Source organism: Crocodylus siamensis, chromosome 4, assembly GCF_052110815.1.
Source record: "Crocodylus siamensis isolate JL-2025a chromosome 4, ASM5211081v1, whole genome shotgun sequence".
Lineage (NCBI taxonomy): Eukaryota > Metazoa > Chordata > Crocodylia > Crocodylidae > Crocodylus > Crocodylus siamensis.
In genome coordinates this window covers 152950186-152974328 of record NC_143398.1, presented here as the reverse complement: position 1 = coordinate 152974328, position 24143 = coordinate 152950186, and the positions used below count along the sequence as shown (strand labels likewise).

Here is a 24143-nt window from a genome sequence, read left to right as displayed (position 1 = left end):
GGCGTCACCTACCTTTTTCTTTTCAGGGAGCTCCTTGTACTTCTTGGAGAGTATCTTGGTCAGATCCAGGTTGCTCATTTCTGGGTGTAGCTTTGCGTATTTGGCTCGCTTCTCCATGAAGAAGCGGAAGTAAGGAGTCAGGGGCTTCTTGGGGAAATCGGGGTGTTTCTGAGGGAGAGGTCACAATTTAAGAAAACCTTAGTTCCTCTGGTCTTCACTTCCCTGCTCTGTCCTACAGAGATAACAATACTGCCTGGCTTCAGGTGGTATAATGCACTAAGAGAGCAAGGGGCTTGGCTATGAAAAATAACTGGGGCCACATCAAAACCTAGGTAATATCACTGTGCAGTTTTACACAGGAGGCAAGGAGCCTTCAGGCCTTTTACCCACATCAGCCAAGCCTCAGAACCCTCCTGTGAGGTAGACATGACCCCTCTTTTACTGAGGTGGGATGGGAAACTGAGGCACACAGCAGGGCAATAAGTTGTTTTGCAAGAAAGGTCAATGGCAGAGCCAGGAATAGAAGCGGGGAGTCCTCACTCCCATGCCATGCTGTAACCGCTAGGCCACATTGCCTCCTGGTGCCAAGAATAGAACAGAAGTCTCCCAATTCACAGTATCCTGCTCTAAACTTAGACACAGGCTATCAGCAATACACCCAGAAGTATTAAATGTACTTTGGGCAGGCATCACAACTTGGCCTTGGTGCAGGCCTTGCCACCTCCAAAGCACCTGACAAACTTGAACTAATTCCCCAGCCTCAGGGAGCAGCTCAGGGTCCCCACATCCCTCATAACAAAGGCTATTTCCCAAGGAGTTTGCCTAAGAATGGCCCTGCTGACCAGCAAAATCATTCCCAGCAAATCTCACATAACAAGACTTGCCTTACAATGCAGCTTCCTGGGTTCTGAGCAAAAGACAACCCTCCCCTGTCTATATTCCACCCCAAATAGTGGCTAAGATACTTCGGCAGCCCCTTGCAGAGCCCTTTGGCAGCAGCAGGACATTGGCAGTGCCCTTGTCCCCCCCCCTACTTTACTTGTGGCAGGTTAAGGACAACGTACCTTGTTTTGCAGTTTTAGGAACAGGTTAGACAAACATCTGTATGGGTTGGTTTGGATAGGGACACTTTTGCTTTGAGCAGGGAGTTGGACAAGAGGACCTCCTGAGGTCCCTTTCAGCCCTACTTTTCTGTGATCCTAGGAAACCCAAGTCCCTGTTTGATGCTACTAGACTCCTCCCCAAGAGAGCCCTACCTTGAGTTTTTTGCCCTTGTAGGGATTCTTTACATGTTCTTCAGCATCCAAGATCAGCTCTGTCAGGGTTCGGAATTTTCTCACCTACGGGGATAAAGAGCATTCATAGCATAACGATCATGGAGCTGGACCTGACGATCTCATAAGGTCCCTTCCAGCCCTAAACTTCTGTAAATCAGTATGTGACATCTACCCACACTGGGGAGAATGCAACAGACTGCAAGCTCATGGTCAGAAAGCCAGCGGGGGCTGCACCTACATTTTGGTCAGCACCAAGTACCTTGCTGCTAAAACGTGATTGACGCTAAGCAACTCACCACTAGTACTCCAGCGTTTTGCAGCCACTAATCAATTTCCCCCTCCCACCATACACACTCCAGCCTGGGAGATGGGTCAGTATTATTCCTGCCCCCATTATACAACAAGAGGGAGGAGATGAAGTGCCCATAATTATCTAATGACAAAGCTGGGAAGAGAAAAAAAATTGGGACAGCAGGGATTAAAATAAAATAATAGGAAAAATATCAAATCCTGTGGCCAACAAATGAGGCTTTGGTTTAAGTGGGCGAGATTTAGCTCCCAGACCCCTGTTCAGACCATGAGGTCAGCCCTCCCCAAACCCACATACAGAAATGGCTCCATGGCACGGGGCCCCAGGCACAGGCCAGAATTTATGACAGTGAGCACTAGGGCAGTACCTCATTGGAGATCTCCATCCATTTCATCTTGCACATGTCGCCAGAGAAATCCTTGAAGGCCACTTTGTCCCAATCCAGATGGGACTCAGTGGTTTTGAATTTGCTGCCATCATTGGAGGGCAGGTTGTTTTTCATGCACTCTAGCAGAGTCAGCATGTCCTCCTGGGACCAACGGTCTAAGCGAGAGAGGAAAAAGATCAGCTCTGAGTCATGGGCAGACAGCCCTTCCCCACAAGCTGGAGGGGATGCGGCTTGGTATACAAACACTTTCTGATCCTCAACAGTGCAACAGCCTGCAAGCAGATACCTGGCACCCTGGCAAATTCCAGAACAGATAGCTAGTCTGAGTGGAGCCAAGCCAGTGATGCCACTTCTATGCCACCTCTACTACAGGCAGGGCTGCCAGGCAAGGTCTGGAGTGGGTGATGCAGAGAAAGAACAGCCAAGGTAATATGCTGAGCGCCCCCTCCCTATTCCCCCCAGAGCTCTGCAAGGGTGCACATGAGGCATCATGGTTCACTCCCTGCAGCCTCTGAACAGAGGCACAAATTGCCTCTCAGTAAGGAAACATCCCCCACCCAAGACCATGTGACAGCCAACCTCTTTGCTCTGTGGTTACTGCAACACTCAAGGCAGCAGCAGCGGAAGCTGCTGGCCAGTATCTGGGGAGCAGAAGACAAACCTGGATGGTACCCCCCAGGAGGAAGTGGTAAACTGGCCAGAGGGTGAGGAAAAGAGCCTCTGAGGTATGGGGGTGATATAGAAGGGTGCAGCAAGTTGAGCCTGGTGCTTGGGGAGGTTTATTTCTAACCTCAGACTGGCTTGCAACATGTCTCCACTATCTTGGGCTGCAGGAACCAGAGCTGAAAGGTGAAAAGGCTCAAGCAACCTGGCTCTTGCCTTCCCCCTGTGGAACAGGTCCAGGTCAGGGAGATCTTACCAGGAGGGCATCCCCTCTTGATATTCAGCCTTTGTTTTCCACCCCACTGTTCCTGATGATCACATGGCCCTGACCATGACTCTCCCCCTACAGGCCGAGCCCTTCATATATGTCCTACAAACACTGGGGGGCCTATAAACATCTGCTTAAAACAATCTATGCATGTCCCAGGCAGAGCCCCACAAGAAAGAACGGGTGAGGGAGGATCAAAAGCACACAGCTGGAACACGGAGCATCTAACAGAGCTGTCCCTGCCTGCTGGAGGGATCTGACCTCCCTCATGCATGCATGGCTACAAAAACCCTCCCTGCAGAGGCCTTGCTTATCCCCAACTACCAAAATGCATTGCACTTCCAACCACCCCCTTTTTAATGACCATTGCAGTGAGCAGGACCATACCACTATTTCCACTTGAACAGTCCTCAGATGAACAAGCCATCATGCCTGTTCTCCAGGAGGTCAGACTAAAGGATGTAAATTGGGTCTGGGTGCAAAGAAACCCTGTGCAAGATGCAAATTTTCACAATGTCTGCAGAGCCCTCCCCATCTGACAACACTTAACCTTCACAGTACCAGGAGACCTGATCCTGCAACAAGCCATGGGAACTTCAGGAAGCTCATTCCAGTCCTCTTCAGAAAGCCTGGAAATAACCCTGCAGTCTACCTCGCTGGCTAGAGCTTTGCATTAGTGCAGAGCCAAAGGCACTCCCCACATGGGTGTCGGGTCCCACCTGCACAGGATTGAGACCACAGATCCGTGCCGCTCTTCCAATGCTTTTCTGTCTTAAGTTCTTCTACCTCTCCGGGAAAGCCCTTGCTCACTAAGGAAACCCACAACGGTTTAATTTCAGGACATCACAACTCCCCAAAACTCCCCAAACTCTCACCTTGTCTAGAATGGGCCTTTATAAAAAAATTTGGCAGGAGTCTGTGCATTTGCACAAAGGGGGATAAGATATATAATGCACAAGTGAACAAGCGTAACCCTGCTAATTAACAAGCTATCTGTCTGCCAAGTCTTCCCCACAGCTGGCTGGACCTAATACAGATTTGCACTCAAGCTCCGAGTTGAAACCTATTGAAGTCATCAGGCAGGGACCTACAGACTTCAGCAGCAAGGGCTGGATCAGGCTTAGTTCAGGACTACTGGCAGTCGGGCAGTTCAGCTTCTGAAGGCTTTTGATTTTAAGTAAAGTGTTGCCAACTCTTAGCCCATGATCTGAAGGAAGTCTGAGGTTTTTCAAATCCACACAAAGGGCTTGGGCACCCAATTCCCACTAAAATTTAAAGAGAGTGAGAATACTATTCTCTTGGGCAGTTTTGAGACTCTCAGGCTAAACTGTGGCGTGTTAAGAATCCTCCCTCCCCATATTTGTTCAAACAAATTAAACAGGAGTGAATGTCAACTGACATTTGAAATAATTAATGTTAAATATATTCATTAGATTCTAAATTATAGGCTCCAGTAAAATTATGGGTCACATGGGGCGCTCAGTTCATATGTAATCTCCAACAGTGTCAAGACAGTTCCTCACAGAGCCAGATGTAGTCCTCAGCACCACATCATACATATGAAAAGGATGCCAGCGCAGCTTAAAACCTGGCCCAGATACACTGCTTACCTCTAGGTCCGAGGACAGCCAGCAACCCATTTTCCTGCTGGCTTGGGAAGCAGTCTGTACTTGAAAACCAACAAACTCTACATCCGGAGATCTGAATTCACCCTGGTGGAGGTGCAGTGCTACTGAAATTGTGCTTTTGCTCCGGGTCCCTAAATCCCTGCCCAATCACAAGTGTGCCCCACAGCAAGAAACCCAGCATCATCTGGCTTTGCTGTTGCAGAACCACCCCTCAAAGGGCTTCCCACTTACATTCCATTTACTGACGTCCTCCATTTTGGTGCATGTGAACTAGCTGGGTTCATGTGGCAGGGTGACTACTGAAGTAGTTTTAAGGTAGACTAAATTGTAGAGCTGTCCAATTGTTAGTTTCCCTTTAACAGCTTCACTGAATGCTTTTATGGTCCATTAAAATCACCAAAAAAACCCAACCCAACCAAAACAAAACACCTTTTCATAGCTACCTGATAAACTGATATGGCTCATTCACATGTATTTTGTGTTAGCAGGTTATCAGATCTGCCATCCCAAATCAAATTGTGCAGTCATCTCATAAGATCTCCTGCTCAGGGCCGTGCTCCATATAAAAGGCTTCAAAAGAAAGGCAAACCCAGGGGCCAACTGAGCAGTGCTTGATGAGGTTGATGAAGGAGGGAGGTAGAATTTCTTTCCTGTGCCTTACTATAAAAGATCTCCTTACATGCCTGAAGTCTGGCCCTGATCATCTTTGTCATCATCTTGGTTTGTACGACTACAGACTTTATGTTCTGAACTTGCAATCGTTAAGCAAACAAAACTGAACAGGAGAAGTACCTGGGAGTGTCAGGTATGTGAAGCACAAGGAAGAGGGATTCAGTCATTTTGACCAGTTGTGGCAGGTTGTAGGGGCCAGTGTTTCTCTTTAATGTTCATCCAACAGATTTTTAAAATGTTTCAGGCATCCTCTGTGGGGTATAATTAGCACAGGAAGCCAGATTCTGACCTTATCAGCAAGGATCAGGAGAAGCCACTGAAATTAGTGGGGTTACATTGCTGGAAAATAATGGTGCAAGGTTGAAACCAAGACCAAGGCTGAATTATTTCAGGAGTGAGTCATAAGATGGGACACCAGGAAACCTACATTCTGTCCTGGGTTCCTCCCCTGTGTGACCCTGGTCAAGTCACTTTGCAGCACCGTGCCTCAGTTTCCCCACCTGTAAAATGGATATAGTTTAAGACTTTTGGATGAGGTGCTGATATAAATGATCTACTGCAATGATGGAAATACAGCAGGAAGATCATATTTCGTGTCATTTAATCTCTGTGAGGCATTAAAAAAAGCTCATAGAAGATAAGAGTAAGTACTGAGATGCTATTCAAAACGATTGGAGCTCCTGTTGGATCCAAGACAGTAGCCCTTGGTATTCAATGATGACAGAAGGAGACAAGAAAATATGTAAGGGAGAATAATAGCAAAAGACCAGGCCAGATTCAGACCTGACTTGCAATCAGAGCTACTGGTACAAATCTGTGCCCAGCCACCACCTCCATAACCAGTGCCATGCATGGGGGAAATGGAAACTGTGCTAGTGGATTAAACACAAGATCAGAGCCAGAGCTAAATTAAGCGCAAGCTCAGGGGTGATCTGATGGCCGTCTATAAGTTTATCAGGGGTGACCACTAGGATCTGGGGGAACGTTTGTTCACCAGAGCGCCCCAAGGGACGACGAGGTTGAATGGTCATAAACTACTGTGAGACCATTTCAGGCTGGACATAAGGAAGAATTTCTTTACTGTCCGAGCCCCCAAGGTCTGGAACAGCCTGCCATCGGAGGTGGTTCAAGCACCTACACTGGACACCTTCAAGAGCAAATTGGATGCTTATCTTGCTGGGATCCTATGACTCCAGCTAACTTCCTGCCCTTTGGGCAGGGGGCTGGACTCGATGATCTTCCAAGGTCCCTTCCAGCCCTAATGTCCATGAAATCTATGAAATAAGGGAACCTGTGGTTGAGGACCACACCAGAGGTGTCTTTCGCTGTCTCTTTGGAATGGCAACAGTCAGATCCTGCCACACAAAAAATGTATGCACAGGTGAGTCTTATACCACAGTTTGGGCAAGCAGGGCCTGGCACCCTTTACAGACAATTCTGGGGTCTGCCCCAAAGGAGGAAGGATCTCAGCTAAGTAGCGCTGGGTTGGGGGCGGGGGGGGGAACCTATGCTGAGGTCCACCCTTCAGAGCCCTGACAGCAGCAAGTGGCCATCCACCCACCACATCTACCTGTGCTGGCAATGCTTTCAAAGTTAACAGTGTAAGATGAATGAGGCCATGTGGAGCTATTACTTCAGGCAATCTGGAGCCTCAGGCCTGGTCTATATTAGGAAAGCTGCACCGGTGTAATTAAATCAATTTAAATACAATCTTGTGAAACTAGTGCAAGCTCTTAGTGCATGTGTACTAGCACCAGTTTAAACAAGCAAATCAAGAGGAAAAAAAGAAAAATCCTTAGGATAAATGGTGATTTTTAAAATTAAATTAGCAAAGATATGTCAAAACACCATTTAGCATTTTGTGCAGGGTAGTTAAAGCCTTAAAAATTCCCAGCCACAGGACAGACCAGGAGGACTGTAGTGGTGTTAACCCAAGCGTGAGGTAGTGTTTCAGTAAACTGACTTCAGAAATTCCCTTTTCGAGTCAATTCCTCATGCAAGGGGATTACAGCTGCTTTTTTGTAAACTTCAAACTGAAATTCTGATGTCACCAGATGATGTGGAGGTCCCAGGCTGTAGGTCCCTCTGCCTTTCATCCAGGCACACAAATGCAAATAGCTCCAAGTGCAGCGAAAATAAAAGCAACCGCACCCCGTCCCCCCTGTTCCAGACTGGCATCAATGTACAAATTAAACAGGCCAATAAAAGTTAGTCTTTTTTTTTTTAAAAGCATCTCACTGGCCATTTGATTCAGCCAGGCCTGTTGCCAAGTCTGCAGCTTGACCAAACGAGTGTGGGGTGGCATATTAGCCTTATCACGCTCGCTTTCAGGGGCCAATATTAAGCACGAAATAATGTTTTCCAGCATTCCCATGAAAGGGCTAGGAGAAAGAATGGTGTAAAGACAAAATCCGTAACAGGATCTGGTCAACGTACTGGGCAGGGTCTTAAACCCAAATGAAGGTGTCCTGCTAATTTCTAAGCATGCTAGGAATGGGTGACGCTGCTCTCGCAGCCCCCTCTCGCAGGCGGTTATGCAAGTGCTTGATTTCACACACAGGAGCAGTCCAACTGGAACTGCTCACGGGCACAAAGTGGGGCAAGTCTTCCAGGAAGAGCTGGAAGGGAGGTGTAAAGGGATCCTGGCACCCAGGTCCCTTGCATAGCTGGGGGAGAGCCAGGCGTCTTTGGGCAGCAGGGCTAATCTCACCTTGATTTTTGGGAGCTGTCATTTCCAAGTCCGTAGGGCACTCCGCTTCTCCGTTCATTCTCCACCTGTCTGACCCAAGGGCGGTCCCTTCTGGGCCTCCTCCTGGCTCTTTCTGAGTCTACCTTAAATCAAGTAAGCTTCACTCTAAAAGGCAAAGGGAAACCGGAGCTATAAACGCTTGCAAAAAGCCCCTCTGCTTGGAAGAGGCATGGTCCCAAGGCCAAGGGAACTGAAACCCCTTGCCCAGCTCCAAGCAGGAGACTTTCCCAGTCAGAAGGGAAGAGCTGGAGAACAGGGCACCCCTTCACCTGCTGGCCAGCGAGCAGAGGGTGGCTCCCGGGGGCCGGGTCGAGGCGGCAGCCCCCGAGGGAGAGTAGTGGAAGAGCCCAGCCCCCCCACGCCAGGAGGTAGGAAAAGCCACCTCCTGGGAGGCGCCACCCCCCAGGCTCCTCCCCCGCTCCCAGCCTCGGCCGGGCACACCTGAGCGCCCGCGGGGTCCTGCCCCTGCCGCTGCCCCGGGGCGAGGCCGGCCGGGCGCCCCATGCAGCAGCCGGTAGGGCCTGCAGCGCCGTTGCGGAGCTGGGCCGAGCCGGGCCGGGCCGGGAGGGGGGAGGCGCGGGAGGCACCCGCGGGGGGGCGGGATCCCGGGCGGGGGGGCGGGCCCGCGGGGGGGTCCCGCGCGGCGGGGGAGGGACCGCGGCGCGGGGGGGCGGCGCGGCGGGGGGGCGGGAGGAGGGATCCCCGCGGGCCGGGGGAGGGGGCAGGGCCGCGGGCGGGCCGGATCCCCACATGCCCTGCGCAGCCCCTGCCCAAATGCAGCCGCGGCCGGCGCCAGTCTCCTCCTCTTCCAGGCAGCAGCACCCGGCTGGGACCGACGGCTCCGGCAGCTGCGCCGCCCTCCCCCACCCCCTGCGGGCCGACGAGGCGGCCTCCTCTCCTCTCCTCGCCGCGCCGCGCCCGGCCTCCGCCGCAGCTCCGGCAGCGCCCCCAGCTCCGCTCCGCGCCCGCCCGCCCGCCCCCGGGGAGCCGCGGCCCCCGCTCCGCCCGGCCCCGGCCCCGGCCCCAGCGCCGGGTCTCACCGCAGGGCGTGCGGCGGCTGCGGGCGGGCGCGGCTCGGCAGGGCAGGGCAGAGCTGCGCTGCGCTGAGCTGGCTCCGCCGCCTCGGCGCCGGCTGCGGGCGGCCCCTTCCCTCCCGCCCTCCCTCTCTCTCTCCTCCCGCCGCCCGCCCCTGCTGGCTCCCCGCTCCCGCCTCGCCCGCTCCCTCCCCCGGCCGCCAGCGGGGACAGGCGCCGCCTCAGCCGCGCGGCTCGGTGCCCGCCGGAGACAGCGGCGCGGGGCCGCCTCCCCCGCGCCCTCCCGCGGCCCGGTCGGGGACAATGGGGCGGCTGCGGCTCCGGGCCGGGGCCGGGGCTCGGGCCGGGCCGCGCCGCGCCGCGCGGGCGAACAATGGCTGGCGCGGCCGAGGCGCCGGAGCCCCGCCGCGGCCCCGCCCGGGGTATAAGCCGCCGCGGCCCCGCTCGGGGTCGGGCAGCGCGTCCTCCCCGCGCCGGCCCCGGGGAGCGGCGCCGCGGCCCCCCCACCCCAGCGCCGCAGCCCGGGCAGGGCCGGGACGCGCCCGGGCACGCACCTCCGGATGGCGGCGGCGAGGAGCCGCGCGGGCGGGCGGGGATGGCGACCTCAGCAGCTCCGGCGCGGAACTAGCAGGCTCGGGAAAAACAACCGACCGCCCAGCGCTGGAAGCCTGCCCCCGACAGCCAGCTGCAGCCGCCGGGGAAGGCGGGCGGAGGGAGGGAGGGGGCAGCGCGGAGGCCGAGCAGCCGCCTCGCCCTCGCGCTCTCCCCCCTCGCCGAGCCCCCGTGCGGCGCCGGGCCCCCCGCAGGCGGAGGCACCGCCGGGCTGCGGCGCTGGGCGCCTGCTGCTGCTGCTGCCGCCACGGCTCCCGCTCCCCCGCCCGGCCCCTGCTCCCGCTCCCGCTCCACTTCCCGCCGCAGGCTCCGGCCGCGATCGCCGCCACCTCCATGGCGATCCGACCTGATCCTCCCCGCCGGGCCGCCCTCTCCGCGTCCCCGTTCCCGCCGGACCGCGCAGCGAGCGGGGATCCGGCTCGATCCCCCGCGCGGCCGCAGCCCCGGTCCCCCCGCTTCCAGCCGGCCCCGGCCCCTGCCTTACCAAGCAGCGGCTGCGAGCGGGCGAGAGCAGCAGCCGCCGGAGCCCGCCGGGGAGGAGACAAAGCGCCTCCTCCAGCCCCAGATGGCGAACCAGAGCGGCGGGTAATGGCGAGCTCCACATGCGCTCCTGCTGCAGCAAAGCAGCCCGGTGCAGCAAGCGTCGCTTCGGATCGTGCCTTCTCCCCCCTCCCCCTGATCCTTCTCTCCCACCCACCCTCCCTTGCAACGGGGGGCTGCATCGGGCGCGCTGGCTGCTGGAGGTCGGAGGGGGGTTGGCTTCTCCACGGCACGTACCTGCAAACCACCCGGGCTGGAGCAGGGGCTCGGGGGCTGCCTTTTTGGGTGCTTTAGCTGGGGAGCGCTGGTTGAATGCTGGCCAGCTCTGCAGCGCTGGCCCCGGGCGTGGACTCGCTCCAGTCCCCGCAGAGAGATTGCACTTCCCCCGCCTCCATCTCTCTGCTTTTTTCTTCCAATCAGCCGGGCTCTTTTCGCTCCTGGATCCTTAGCCAACCTCACAGCCCTTCACAAGTCTCCACTTTTCCATCTGCTCCCTAAGCGGGATTGTCAGGGACAGGCTTCTCTCTTCTTTTAAACTCTCTCTTCTGGCTCTTAACGGGGCGCTCTGTGTCTCTGCCTCTCTCTATGTGCGTGTGTGTGAGTGTGTGTTTTTTATTGCTCTTTGCTTTTGCAACACTAGCCAAAAGAAAGGAGGAGGGAAAAGGGAGAGAGAGAGAGAGAGAGCGAGGCAGAGAGAGAGAGAGACAGGAGGAAAAAAAATCTTACATTAGCAACAATCCTCTTCTGACACTTCCAACAGTCCTCTTCTGGCGTTGGCAGCAGGCACATGAGCTACCAACATTCCCCTTCGCTTTAATTTCAAATGCGTGGCCGGAAAAAAGCATAAAAAGATGAAAAGGTTTGGGTTTTTTTTCCAAGTCCCACCTAGCACGGAAAGAAAAGAGCATTCGGGTTTTCCCTGCAAAGTCCCGAGGCCCGGGCCAAGCTCTTGCACCAGCGCACGGGGAGAAGCAGAACTTACACTGCGAGTGGCTGCCTTGTAAACAGGCGCACAGGGAAGAAGACAAAAAAAAAAAAAAAGGGGGGAGTTTTGTTGTGTGTCTCTTGCACCAGGAAATGCACGTACAGACTGAAGTGCGATCACACTCGTCTCCGGGCTGCGTGGCACGCTGGGCTTTCTTAACGAGACTGTGAAATTGACACACTGGTACATTTCACAGCCAGGGGGGCGGGGAAGGGGAGAGTTTTCCTCTCCTTTTTTTCCTCTCTCCTTCTCTCTCTCTCTCTCTCTTAATTTTTTTAATGTAATTTCTCCAACTCCACCTTTGTTGTTATGGGCGTCATCTGCTGGTAGCCAATCCCCTGCCTGAGCTCTGCCTGTCAAATTAATGGCAATCCCAATAAGCAAACGGCTCCTACAGACAAAAAAAATGCAATTAGGTGTTATGAGCTGTTGGCGGGGGGAGATTTAATCTAAAATCCCCAGATTGAGAGGAGGGGGTGCATGGCTTCCGTTTTGTTACCAGCGCAAGGATTCTTCTCTCTCCTGCAATTGCTGTTGTGTCCTGTTGCATTGGGTATTGATCAGCCACCAGGGATCTTTATAAAGAGAGAGGATAGTGTGTGTGTGTACACACATATATAAACATGTGTGTGCATATACGTATATGTATTTTATTTACATAAGCACTCATATATTTTATATGGAAAATGGAAGAGTGTATCAGATGGTCCTACTATGTACTACTGTTTTGTCCGTTGATGATGATTAATTTAAAGAGCTAGTGACTAGGGAGAACCTATTTTAGAATTAACATCCTACCCAGGATGTTAGAAAACCATGATCTTAGAGAGTGTCCGTCCCCGTCCCCCCCCCACACACACAGTCCCTTGGAATTATATACTTGTCATAGGATTCCTGAATGTTGCATTTACTGCTCTCATGTTGTGCTGCGGAGGTGTGCTAAATGGTGGCTCACCCAGGAGCTACTCTGTTTTGGTGGGGAAAAAAATAGCAATCCTCTTGGATTAAGCTTTACAAATTGAAGGTTTGTACAGTTTGCATAGAAAAGGCCAGATCACTTTTTTTTTTTAATCCAAGCAATTCAGTACAGGCAAATGGGCCTGTACTTTTTAAGGCCTATAATTAAAGGTTGCAAGTGCACATCTTAATAGATATTAGAGGTTGGTGAGAAGTGGTTTTCCTATCCCACAAGAGATTTCAAAGTATTTTCTTGTCCTAATGTGGGATGGAAAGTCAAGTTTTGGAAGATATTTTTAAATGATTAATCTGGAAAATAAGTCAATTTGAGTCAGTCCATAAATTTCAGTATTTTCATCTTTAAATCTTTTTTTTTTAAATCTATATATTAATTAAAATAACTACATTAACATCTTTTCAAACCAGAAAAAAAAATTAACTGTGTTTTGCTTGGAAAAATATCTCATTTTGACAATGTAGAAATATTTACCACAAGGATTTGGTTTGGTTTATTTTTTGGTGTGGTTTTTTTTTTTCTTAGTTGAGAAGTTCAGCAAAATTGACTCTTTTTTTGCAAACAGCTTTCAACAAATTAACATTTTATAACAACAAAAAATGTTCTGATGGAAAATTCCAGCCCACTTCTAGAAAAATGCATCTCCAGCTACCTGATTTGCATCAGAGTTCATGGCAGGCCTGAAAATGTGAGGGTACTATTTTTGCTAGCAAAAGGAATGCCAGCCTTCTGAAAGTCTGTCCCAAAAATTGCTGAGGCATTTTAGTAAAGGTCTGGGATTCCCCACAGTATCCTCAGTCAAAATTTTCCTCCTGTTGTTGCATAGCAGTGTTTGACTATTGTGATCAGGTTGGCTATTATTCTCCACTCCAGATGCAGCTTCCTTTCAGCAGTGCTTACTTTATAGAGGTTTTGTAATGGGGGGTCACAAGTAAAGATGGTGCATGAATATACCATTATAGCCACCACTACTTATAAAGTTCTTTGCATTTAAATTGCATTTTTGCACTCATTTTAACCATTGTGCTGTCAAGTATGAAATGGGGTGGATAGAGCTGTGTAGCCTATGTATAATGTATAACAATTCCATCAGGGACCACCAGGGCTAGAATTAGAGCAGCCATACCCAAATCCCCCCACCTCCATTGAGCTTCATGCTGGTATTAAGGATCCATGACTAGAGAGCTCATGAAAGGATGAAGACCAAAGCCTTTTTTTTATTTACACGTTATGTGTCTAAATCCACCGGTGCCACAGTCTGGGTGAGAGTGGGGGTAAGATTAGTTCTTAAGTGACATCACTCTAGAAACTCCTTAGTGCCATTATCCTCTTCCTGGTTACAGTTAGAGGGCAGATTGCCGTATAAATAGTCTCACCTGGCCACAGAGCAGCATCAGGTGCAAGCAACAAGCAGACTGGTTACAGAGCCAGCTATGCTGAGTATAAAAACCCAGGCCTAGGCCTGCTCAATATGTCCCATGCTGTAATAGCTCTGCTTTGCTTTAGCCTGGAACATTTATAACAACCTGTCCTGTGTTTGGACTCTCCAGCTCCTGACCTTTGACCTGACTTGGACTACAAACATTGATATCATTTGAGATTAGAAATGTGACTTTGACTATCTGCTTTTGACTCCTTTGGCCTCGACTGTGGATCTGGATTCTACGGGCTCAGGTACTTGGCTGACCCTACCCTCCACAAGACTGCCCATGTCCCCATCCTTACATTACAGTCACCTATAGAGAGGAGTAAATTATCCGTAGTTGGTGCCAGATTACTGAGACAATGTTTCTTCCTTCAGGGGAATACAAACTCTTCCCCCCCCCCATGAATGAATTAATTAATGTTCATGCACTGCTTTGAGAATGTGAAGCTCTCTATGAGTGCCAGGGCTGTTGTTATGGGGAAGACCAAAGGATGAATCTACACTGATGGGTATATATTAATAATTCTAATAGTAGTAGTAAAACTTATCAATTACTGCTACTGCTGTTAAATATTCACTATTTACAAAATTCATGGATATATACAATGTTTTCATAGTTTCATAGCTGGTCGGGTTGGAAGGGACCTGAGCAGATCATCGAGTCCGACCCCCTGCCATGGTAGGAAAGAGTACTGGGGTCAAATGACCCCAGCAAGGTGTTTGTCCAGCCTTCTCTTAAAGACCCCCAGGGTAGGAGCCTGCACCACTTCTCTTGGAAGTTGGTTCCAGATTCTAGCTGCCCTGACAGTGATTTAGTGCATCTTGATGTCTAATTTGAATCTACCCTCTGCCAGCTTGTGACCATTATTTCTAGTCACTCCTGGTAGTGCTCAGGGGAACAGGGACTCCCCCAGTGCCTGCTGGTTCTCTCTGACTAGTTTGTAAACGGCCATTAGATCCCCCCTCAGCCTTCTTTTGTGGAGGCTGAACAGGTTCAGGTCCTGTAGCCTCTCCTCGTACGGCCTGCCCTGTTGCCCTCGATCATGCGAGTGGCCTCCTCTGGACCCTCTCCATGTTGTCCACATCCCTCCTGAAGTGCAGCACCCAGAACTGGACGCAGTACTCCAGCTGTGGCCTGACCAGTGTCACATAGAGGGGGAGTATGCCCGGAGAGAACAGGAACTGCCTGGAGTATGGGGCTGCATCGATCCCGTTGCTCCTGCCCCCTCTAGGCATGAGGCAAATAGGGAAGTCCCCTGAGCCCAGGCTGCAAGGTGTCACATGTGTCCAAGGGAATGGGTCAGAGACTGAGTTTGGGGTGCAAATGCCTGGCAAAGTTTTGTATACTACTACAACAATACCTAGCAGTTCCAGGCCCCAGTGTACTCACTGCTGTACAAACAACACCAAGTTGATCCCTGCCTTGAAAGAATTGTCAACAGCTTCAGATACAAATCTCTTTTCTTAAGTGTGTAACCGTTGAAAAAAAGGTTCAGAAAAGCTGGCACATCGCAAAGTGTGCAAGACTCTCTATCTTTGTACTCGTGCCTCTGTTTTGAGTAGATTTGATGTTTCTGGCCACTGGAGTAGCGTGGATATTGGCATAACTGCAGTCTTTGAAATGTTCCTACTCTTCTTAAAAGGTTTTGGTGAATGAAAGCAACATGTCTTAATGGACACTGCACTGCAACTAGAGTCGGGACACTCATGTCCTTCTGATTGCCACTTTCCCTCCTGTGTAGACCTGAGCAAGTCACTCCTGTTCCATTTCCTCCTTCCAAGCCCTGCACCCCATTCTTGCTTGGGCTTTTCTATTGGGGAACATGAGCTTTTGGGGGGCATTTATGTGGTACATAGCCCGACAGATACCTATGCTAAGCTTGGGTCTCCAATTCCCTTATAAATGCTAACAGCAATACGTTTTGTACCCAGTATATGAATCTCAGCTGATCAGTCCAGACTGGCCTATGCTACCAGTTATGCAACCTCCATTTGTACACAAATCCTGCTGCCCAAAGGCTGTATTATTCCTCCAATGTTGTAATCAAAAGCCCTGCTGCTGTGACCTGATCTGTGCAGCTGGTGTCCTGCACTCAAGTGGAGTGCAACTGCTTCTTCTAGGAGCTTGTTGAGGATGCAAGGGTCTATCCATTTGGACTTAGTTACAGCATCAGAACCAAACCTCAGGTGTCCAAGGCTGTGAGCCTGCAAACTCTTATGCACATCAATAACTGTGATCAGACCCCCTATGTTTGCTGGAGCTAGTCACGTGGAGAAACTCATGTACGTACATACATATGTGTTTACAGGACTGGGATGTAAAACAATTCACAGCATCACTTGCTGTCAGTCGCTGTTGGCAGGAACATCACCTCCTTGTATAGGACATGTAGGCCAGCATCAAAACTTTAATAGCAAACCTCAGTAATTGGCATTTCAGCTTTCCACTGTGTTGGGCATTGACAGAGATGACGGCAGTGGGTATCAGATTGGTATTGTCAGCATGTTTTCCCTGGTAGCAATCAAATCTTATCCTAATTTTGTTATGCATTTAATGCAAAACCTATGTCTGAGATCTGGAAACTTGAGCTACTTTATTATGCTAAGCTTGTTAAGCCTTACTATCAACGCAGATCAATGCAACCAATTTTATGCAACATGGTTTGCTTAAAAAGACTATCTCAACCTTGAGGCCTGGATTGGATCAGAGCTCAGCCCTGCCTCTGTAGGCTATCCAGTATCCAAGTAGTGATGAATGCTTGAAGTCACAAGCTGGGAGTAGCATTCAGCTCTATCACAGAATCAAGACCCTGTCCTACAACAGGGCATGAGCCAGTCCTATTGAATCCAAATGGAATGACTCCCATTCATATAGTTATTCCTATAGACATAGGAATGAACAGCCTTTCTTCTGACTGGAGTGCCTGCCCTTATGCAGGGTGCAAAGTCATGTACTCAAATATCAGATGCCAGAATTCAGGTTGCCAGGGCAACCCTGATGTGTCTGTGCATCCTGGTACAATAATTATATGGCCGCTCACGGTTTCCTCCAAGGGAGCCCTGATTCCTTCAGTGCTCACGATGGAGCTGAATGTGGGGATGTATCAGCGTTGTGCAGGGAAGGGTGAAACAGGAGCTCTACAGCTAGCCTCCTTCCCAATATCTTCCTACAGCTTTGTCCAGCCATCCTTAGTTGTCTCACCACCCACATTGTCTCATTTTCCCTGCTTCAGGCTCCTTTTCCTAAATTGCTCCCTTCCTTAAACTCCAGCTTTTGTCGCCTTTGCATTTTTTTTCAGGCAGCTTCCTTCTCCATGCTGCCTGAGCAGCAGCAGTAGGGGCTTTGCAAGCACGGGAGAGATGGGCTTGTTGCTCCCTCTTCCAGTACCAGGCACCATAGCAACAACCAGAAGAAACTATAGGAATAAAGTCCATTTGTCCCTTGCAGCTCTGGGGTGGAGCAGAGTCAGCTGCCCTGAGGGGATGGTGAGGGCTCAGTCTGATTAGCAGTAAGAGCTGTGAGAGAAGAGAGCATGCTCCGTGCAGACAAAATCTTAGGAAAACGTAGGTACCAAATTCTAGCAAGCCTCTACTGAGCATGTGCAAACTAACAAGCTTTGTAAAAGCTTGTAATAGTGCAGGCCAAACTTCTTGGTAGGCATGCCACAAATTAGCCATGTCCTCCCTGGGTGCCACTCTGATCCCCTTCCCCTGCCTAATCATCTGTTCTGCTTTCTGCCCTATTTAGTGCAGTGTTGCCTGTCTTCTCTGTGTCACTTGTGACATCCGTGCTGCAGCTAGGCCACCCCAGCTTATAACTTCACAGGGTTATCAAAACCCCCCTGGCCCCATTCCCCCCCTGCCAATTTCAAGTGCTCCAAATCACAGAGGCATCAGGAAATGTTTTCCCTAATTTTGTTCTGAAAAACAGTTCAACTACCTTTTGTTGAACACATTAAAAATATTCATCCTGAAACAGAGATGCTGCATGGGAAATTTCAACCAGAACTGTAAAAAGTTTGGCAAACTTTAGAAAAAATGGAAAACAAGGTATGAGTGGGAAGTGTCAGGCAACATTGGCTATTGCTATCATTAACTGTAAAATATGTGTAACATTGTTACCCCCGCTGGTAATGCATCAGTATTTTTCTCCAAATGTATTTTAATGGAGTATGAATAAATTCTTATTAAAAAAACTAGATAATCTATTTTATACCCAGGTCCTGGCCAGTGTCGTTGCAGCTGGGAAGGTGGTCAAAATCTTTCATTAACTTCTGTTTGTATGATAAATAGCATGAATTCATCACTTCTTGTAAAAAGGGGGTAGGACTGAAGTGTCTCTTTCCTTACTATGCCTCCCAGAAGTCAATTCTTTAGAAATCAGTGCTCAATAGTTATACACACTTGAAAATCCCATCCCAAACTTGTCTGAATCAGCCTCCAAATCATAAGTTATGTAGCAGGTATGTATTTCTAAGCAGTCTTAGGGCTGATTTCAGCTTTACCATTTAAATGCTACTCAGACTATGATGACCTGAGCAGCCAGCAGGTTCTACCTTGCTGCTATGGTTTGTCTTGCTTGCTTCCCTTGTGATTCACTGCTTAAAAAACACTAGAGCAGAGATGTCTTGATTTTTGCCCAGTTGAGTGCAACATCAGTAGCTTATCAGACCTAAAGCTATTTTGCCTAAACCAGGGCAGACTACAGTGGCTCTGCTACTGCATGCAGAATGGTTTGGATCAAGATGGGGTTGGGCTTGCTTGTAATGGTCACATATAAGCCCAGCAGCAGAGGCCACTGTGGAGTTTGTAGTGACATCATGTTACAATAGCTTTCTCCTGTTTCATTCTAGAGGAAGCCAGTTGAAATGGAAGGGATCCCTGCATAGCTGAGTCCTAATTCACAGATGACAGTGAACATCCTCTTACCCCCACTTCCCTTGACACACATTTCAACATGGATACAAATACAAAGCTGAAAAGGATGGATTGATTGATACAGAAACATGCTGCATAGTCTCCAGTCTCCTATGCTTTTGTGCATAGGCTGCTTTCTAGCTAAGTGAGGTAGAGGGATAGATTTCATCTCCCCAGCACTCAGAAAGCAGCTTTGTTCTTGGAGACTTGCGTGCTATCCTAGGTTGGTTCAGTGGCTGTCAGACAGCCAGTCTCATGGTATGAGGGTGTGAAAGTGGGGCCAGGGAATATAGTCATTGCAGGAGAAAATGTCTCTTGGGGACACATGTGGAGGGGGAAGAAGGGAAGCTGAATGTCATCCCTCTGAGCAAAGGTGCCCTACAGGAAGCAAAAACACTGGGAACCCCAGTGCATGCAAATATTTGTGCAATGATGATGAGCAGCTGAAAATCTCTAGTGGCTACTGCAGAACAGGCAGGTCAGATCATGACAACCACTCGTGCAGAATTCCTGCAACTGCCTGGTTCCAAGGAGGGAGGATCTTGGAAGTTCAAGCATTGGACTGGGATTCAGAAGGTCTGAGTTAAATGTATGACACTGCCACAGGCTCCCTCTGTGACCTTGGGCAAGTCACTTAATCTTTCTGAGCCTCATTTCCCTATGCGTACACTAAAGACAATAATACTTCATTTGTCTGTCCTACCTAATTAGACTGTTGGCTCTTTGAGGCAAAGGACCATCTTGTAACAGATATGAAGAGTAACTTTCCCGGTGAGGACAGGCAAAGAATGATACTGCTTTAAAGGGGAGGAATTTACAGCTGCCAGCTCATGTCAGCGGATCCACTGTAACCAGTTCGTCTGCTCCTATCCTATAGTAAGTGAAGCTGAACTGTGATAATTAGCACTGAAAGAAACAAGGTTAAAGCTGTCTTGGTTTAGCTTTTACTTTCCATAGGTTAGGAACAAATATGCAAAATAAAGCATATGTAGCTGAATCACAGTAAATCCCCTTCACCTCTAAAAGTGTAACATTTTTCAACTATCCATATCTCATGTTACATGATAATGAAAATCGTTATTGTAATTACTTAGATTATAGAACTGTAGACTTGGAAGGGCCCTCAAATGTCATCTACTCCAAACCCAGAAAGAAGCCAATTTGGCCATTACATTTTTGAATTGAGGTTGTCTCCCTTGCAGGGTGAATGCTTCACCCTGTGAGCTGTTCTCACCCAGTCAAGCACACCTCAACTATCAAATGTACTTAAAGTGCTCCTAGCAACTAATTTGCTAATAACCTGTGAGGTAATGGTTTTTAGACTAATTTTACAGTAGACACAATTGATCTGATCTTGTTGCCATATGGCAATTTGTGTCACTGACACTTGTGCAAGGGGAGTATGAAACATTTGTATTTGGTAACATTTTTCCAAGAACTTTATAAGAGACAAAATGGAGAATCATGCCTGAGGACTCCATTACAAATGAAACAAAGGAAGATGCAACTCTAGAATAAAGTTGGATGGCTTATCGACACTAGTAAGTTGTGCATTTTAACTATACTGATGTAGTTAAAGCAGTATGACCCCTGTGGCATATGGGTCCAGTTATAATGGTATAAAGCACCTATATATCATTGTGTATGGGGAAAAGAATAACTGTACTAGAAAGCAGAGGGTAGGGCAAAGTGGCATTTCAGAGATTAACTGGTTCAGTTGTTGCTTTCATAGGCAACAAGTCACTTTGTCAGATTCTGTGCTACCTCTGGTGTCTGTTCCATGAGAAGTCACCTTTCTATCAGTATAGATGCTTCCATGCTTGGGTTACATTGGTGTAATTAGTTTTGATGGGGAAAAAACACACCTGTAGCCATCATTATACAGGTAACAATGTAGGTGGGGCCTTTATTTATCTCACTGGTTCTCCAAGTGTCATGTGCAGAGCACTGCCAATCTACAGGCCATGGTAGCTGGTAGCAAGACCACAGTGGGCTCACGAATCACAGCCTTCCCCTTCCCAGTTGAATGTTCGATGTGTGGTGGTCAGCAAGACATATTAAGTGGTGTCAGTTGCCTGTTGGGAATTACTTTGTTCCCTGATGAAAAAAAGTGTAATATAATTGGAAAAGGACTTTTAACTCCTAGAGCATATAACTAAGGGCAACAGCCATTTTGTCAGACACACGTGTATTCTCAGGAGGCTGTGTTCCCTCTTGTCCCGGACCTTACAAAAACCCTATATCAGAATAAAAGCTCTACCACCCTAGTCTCAGAGTATTTAACACCCCCTCTACACCCCCCCATTGGGTTATTTGCATTGGATTGTAAATAACCACTCACAGTGAAAAGTCAGGCCCTGTACATTTGCAGCATGATTTTTGCAGAGACCCCTTTGGCCATATAAATATTAAACTCCAGGTGACTTATCCATAAGGGAAGATAAAAAAATAATTAATTAACAGTCAGTCACCTAGGGCCAGCCTGGGCTGAATGCACTCCATCCATGAACAGACCATCAGATCCAAGGCCAAAAGACTCTGGTCCCATCACCCTCTCTAATGGTTGCGAATAGCAAAGCAGGAAAAAAAGTCAGCCAGTTTGTGGAGGTGCTGATGTGAATAAAAGGGCAAATCCACTGAAGGGCTTAGGGGTGAGAGGAGGAATTTCATGTGGTATGAACACTGGGCCATGGTCCCATGTGAGATCTGCCTTAGATTTATGTGAAGAGCCGGCCCCTGCCCCAAACACTGGCAACCTAAACATGCACATTGCAGAACGTCTTAGGGAGAAACAGCTACGGTATTTCCTGCAAACCGCTGCCCTGGCCCTGCTGAGAGACTGCTCTGCCGGGGGTGGCTCCACGAGCCGGACAGGAGTCCGTTTCTGCTGGGCTCGAGGTCACGCCGATGGATTTTTACCATCTGTTGGCAAACGGGTGCACAATACAGTAAAGCCAAACCTCATCCCTGCAAACACCCTCTCCCCCAATTGAAGATCGGCTTCCTCTCCAGCTGGACTCCCCCACTTTCCGCCCCCCAAACGCCCCAGCCCTCCATCCTCAGAGCAGTTAGGCCAAGCCCCACGTCACGTTTACTGCCCCTTCCCTCAGGACCCTGCTCTTGGCAGAAGCAGCAGCACGCGGGGCTGGGCGCGGCTGGGCGGCCGTGCTGGCCGGGGGCACCCGCCTTTGTCCGGGCACCGCAGCTGCAGCGTGACCTTTGCGACGCCGCGGCCCCCCCCGCCCGAGCACGAGGCTGCGCAGGCGGACAGGCATCAGCCCGCCCCCGCGCCCCGCGGGGCTCCGGGCCAGCCCCTCCCGCCCCACTGCGCATGCACGCTGGCCGCCGAGGGGGAGGAAGGGGCGGGGCAGGGCTGGCGCGGCCTCCCCTCCCCCGGCCCCGCCCACAGCGCCCCCTAGGGGCGCGGCCGGGCTGGAGGGCGCCGTGCTCCGCAGCAGCCCCCGCCCGCGAGAGCAGCAGTCGCCTTGCGGCCCTGGCGACGTGGCCGCCCCGCGCTGGGGGAGGACTAAGATCCTTTCCAGCAACAAAGCTGGCGGGGAGGAGGATGCGCCAGGCGGTCACAGGCGGCAGAGCCGGGGAAGGGCCCTCGCCAGCGCTTTGTTATTCGCTGCGCCGCTGCCGAGAGGCCTCGCACGGGACGGGGCGGCCGCGGTGTGAGGCGCTGCCCGGCGGGGTGGAGACCGGCCAGGCACAGGCTGCTGTAGCATCCCTGAGGAGCGCAGGGCCCCGATCCTGCCCTTGAGCTCCCCACCTTCCTGCTGGGGCATGCCCCAGAGTTAGCTGATTCATGCCAGCTGAGCTCTGTCGGACACGGATGAGGAAACGTGATCTGTGATACCTTTCGTGAAGCTGCAGCCATCCTGGCATAACCACGCTTTGCCCGCTAGAGCTTGTGCTCCTGGGCACGGTTTCGCCAACAGCGCTGCAGAGCACAGTGTTTCCTATGTAACTGCGTCCACACCAGGAGCGTTTTCTCAGTGTGGCACACCAGCATTCAGGTGCCAGGGAAGTGCTCCCACCGTGCCAAAAGTGGTCGGACTCTGCTACAGCCGGGCACAACATGCTGCAAGGAAGGGGAGGAAGAGGAGGTTTGGGTGTGGTGGTGCTCAAAATTTTCCTGGCAGGATGGGAATCCTGCCAGCCAAGCTTTGTAGTGTAGCTGAGGCCCTAGCTCTGCCTCCCCTCACCACCATGAATAATTGTGCCTCCCCACTCCCTGTTAGCACCTTCTGTTTTCACACCTTTCTTTCAGCCTGGTCTTTTGATTTTTCCTTTCATGAGTCTGGCCATATTTGGTGTTCTGAAAGTCCCAGCCCCGGGAGGCAAGGGATTGAGGGGATCATCTCAGCTTTCTGAGAGTCTCACAAGAGACATAAGGCTGCAGTCCTCTGCAAAAGCTTGCAAACATGCCTTTCCTCTCCCCTCCTCCTCCCCCAGGCTCAGAACCCAGGACACCAATGTAAAGAAGCCCCCCATGCTGGTTTTGTCAATATGTTACTGATTTTTAAACCAAACTCATGCCCATGGGGGGGGGATGGGGACTGGCTCATGGTTGGTGAATGCTTGGGTTAATGACATTGCTAAAGTTTGTGGATTACCATAAACTGGAGTCCCAGGGATGGAGATGTGCCATGTGGGCCAGAGCACTAGGTTCAGTCCCAGCTAAGGAAAGTGCTGTATAGGCAGTGTTTCTCAACCTGTGGGTCATGACCCAAAGTGGATCACAAACATATGTGAAAGGGTCCCAAACTAACTTTAAAATGTGGATCAACAAACCATAAAAATGTATCCTCCTTAAAGGGAGAAAATCATGGGAAACCCCTTGCAGGCTGGAATAGTTCCAGCCCGCAAGGGGCTGCTTGGGGCAAGGGGAGCTGGAGGAGGGAGATCAAGTAGGGGCTGCCAGGGGCATGTATGTGTGCACACGTACACCTGGCAGCCAGGCAGTAGAGAGCAGCTCCCCACAGGTAAGTCTATAGGGGTGGGGAAGGGGGGGATATAGAGCGGGGGACATAGACAACATGTCAGTGGGGTGGGGGGCACAGACACTGCCTTCCACCCCACCTCCTCTCCAGGGTAGAGCCGTGGCCTGAGGTGAGCGGCAGCAGTGGTTTTGTCCATGGCAGTGGGTTAGAGCTGCATCCCAGTGCACGAGTGGCTGGCAGCGGGAGAAGGTGAGGGCAATGTGACCTCCCCCCATCCATTATTCCTCATGCTGCTGGCAGTGTGGCTGGCACAGGGGTTCTAGTGGCAGTGACAACAATGAGCTCTGCCCTCCTGTGTCAAATCCCGCCTGCTGGGCTGTGGAGGTGGCTCCTGCCCATGTCAATCCAGCCAGACTGCAACCCTGTGCCCACTGTGCGTGCACAAATATGGGGGCGCAGGAGGTCAGGAGTGAGGGGCACGGGCATGGCCAGGAGGCTGTTTTCTACTTAAACTATTTATTGGGTTGAGATTCATTGGTGACATGTAGGGGGTGCACGCAGGTGCACGTGCACCCACTACTAGTTAGACTTAGGGCTCGCCAGTATTGGGGGTAATTGTATGGGTGTAGCTGCATGGATAGACTTACAGTGCTTACTGGTTTAAGCACTCCATACAAGCTTGGGACAACATGGCATACAGGGTGTGACCATCTGCAGGTACTCTCAATTGGAAGCCATTGGGGTGGTTGCCACCT

The 24143-nt window shown here is 50.6% G+C and overlaps 1 protein-coding gene across 5 annotated transcripts in view; it reads right to left on the bottom strand.

The window, feature by feature from the left end:
• The window catches only part of UBTF (upstream binding transcription factor), a 31839-nt gene extending 19379 nt beyond the window's left edge, over window positions 1-12460 (bottom strand). Inside the window, exons 1-5 of one of the 5 annotated variants that reach the window (XM_090044225.1) lie at window positions 10379-12460; window positions 7917-8060; window positions 1955-2130; window positions 1257-1340; window positions 13-168 (exon numbers count right to left, since the gene is read on the bottom strand). In XM_090044225.1, coding sequence (XP_089900351.1) covers window positions 13-168; window positions 1257-1340; window positions 1955-2130; window positions 7917-7974 — 474 coding nt within the window. In that variant the 5' untranslated portion in view covers window positions 7975-8060; window positions 10379-12460. Of the gene's footprint in view, window positions 1-12; window positions 169-1256; window positions 1341-1954; window positions 2131-7916; window positions 8061-8995; window positions 9123-9543; window positions 10042-10085; window positions 10302-10378 lie in introns of those variants that run through there. The other 4 variants (XM_090044230.1, XM_090044228.1, XM_090044226.1 and 1 more) reach the window with 4 other exon arrangements.
• Between the last annotated feature and the right edge of the window lie 11683 nt (window positions 12461-24143).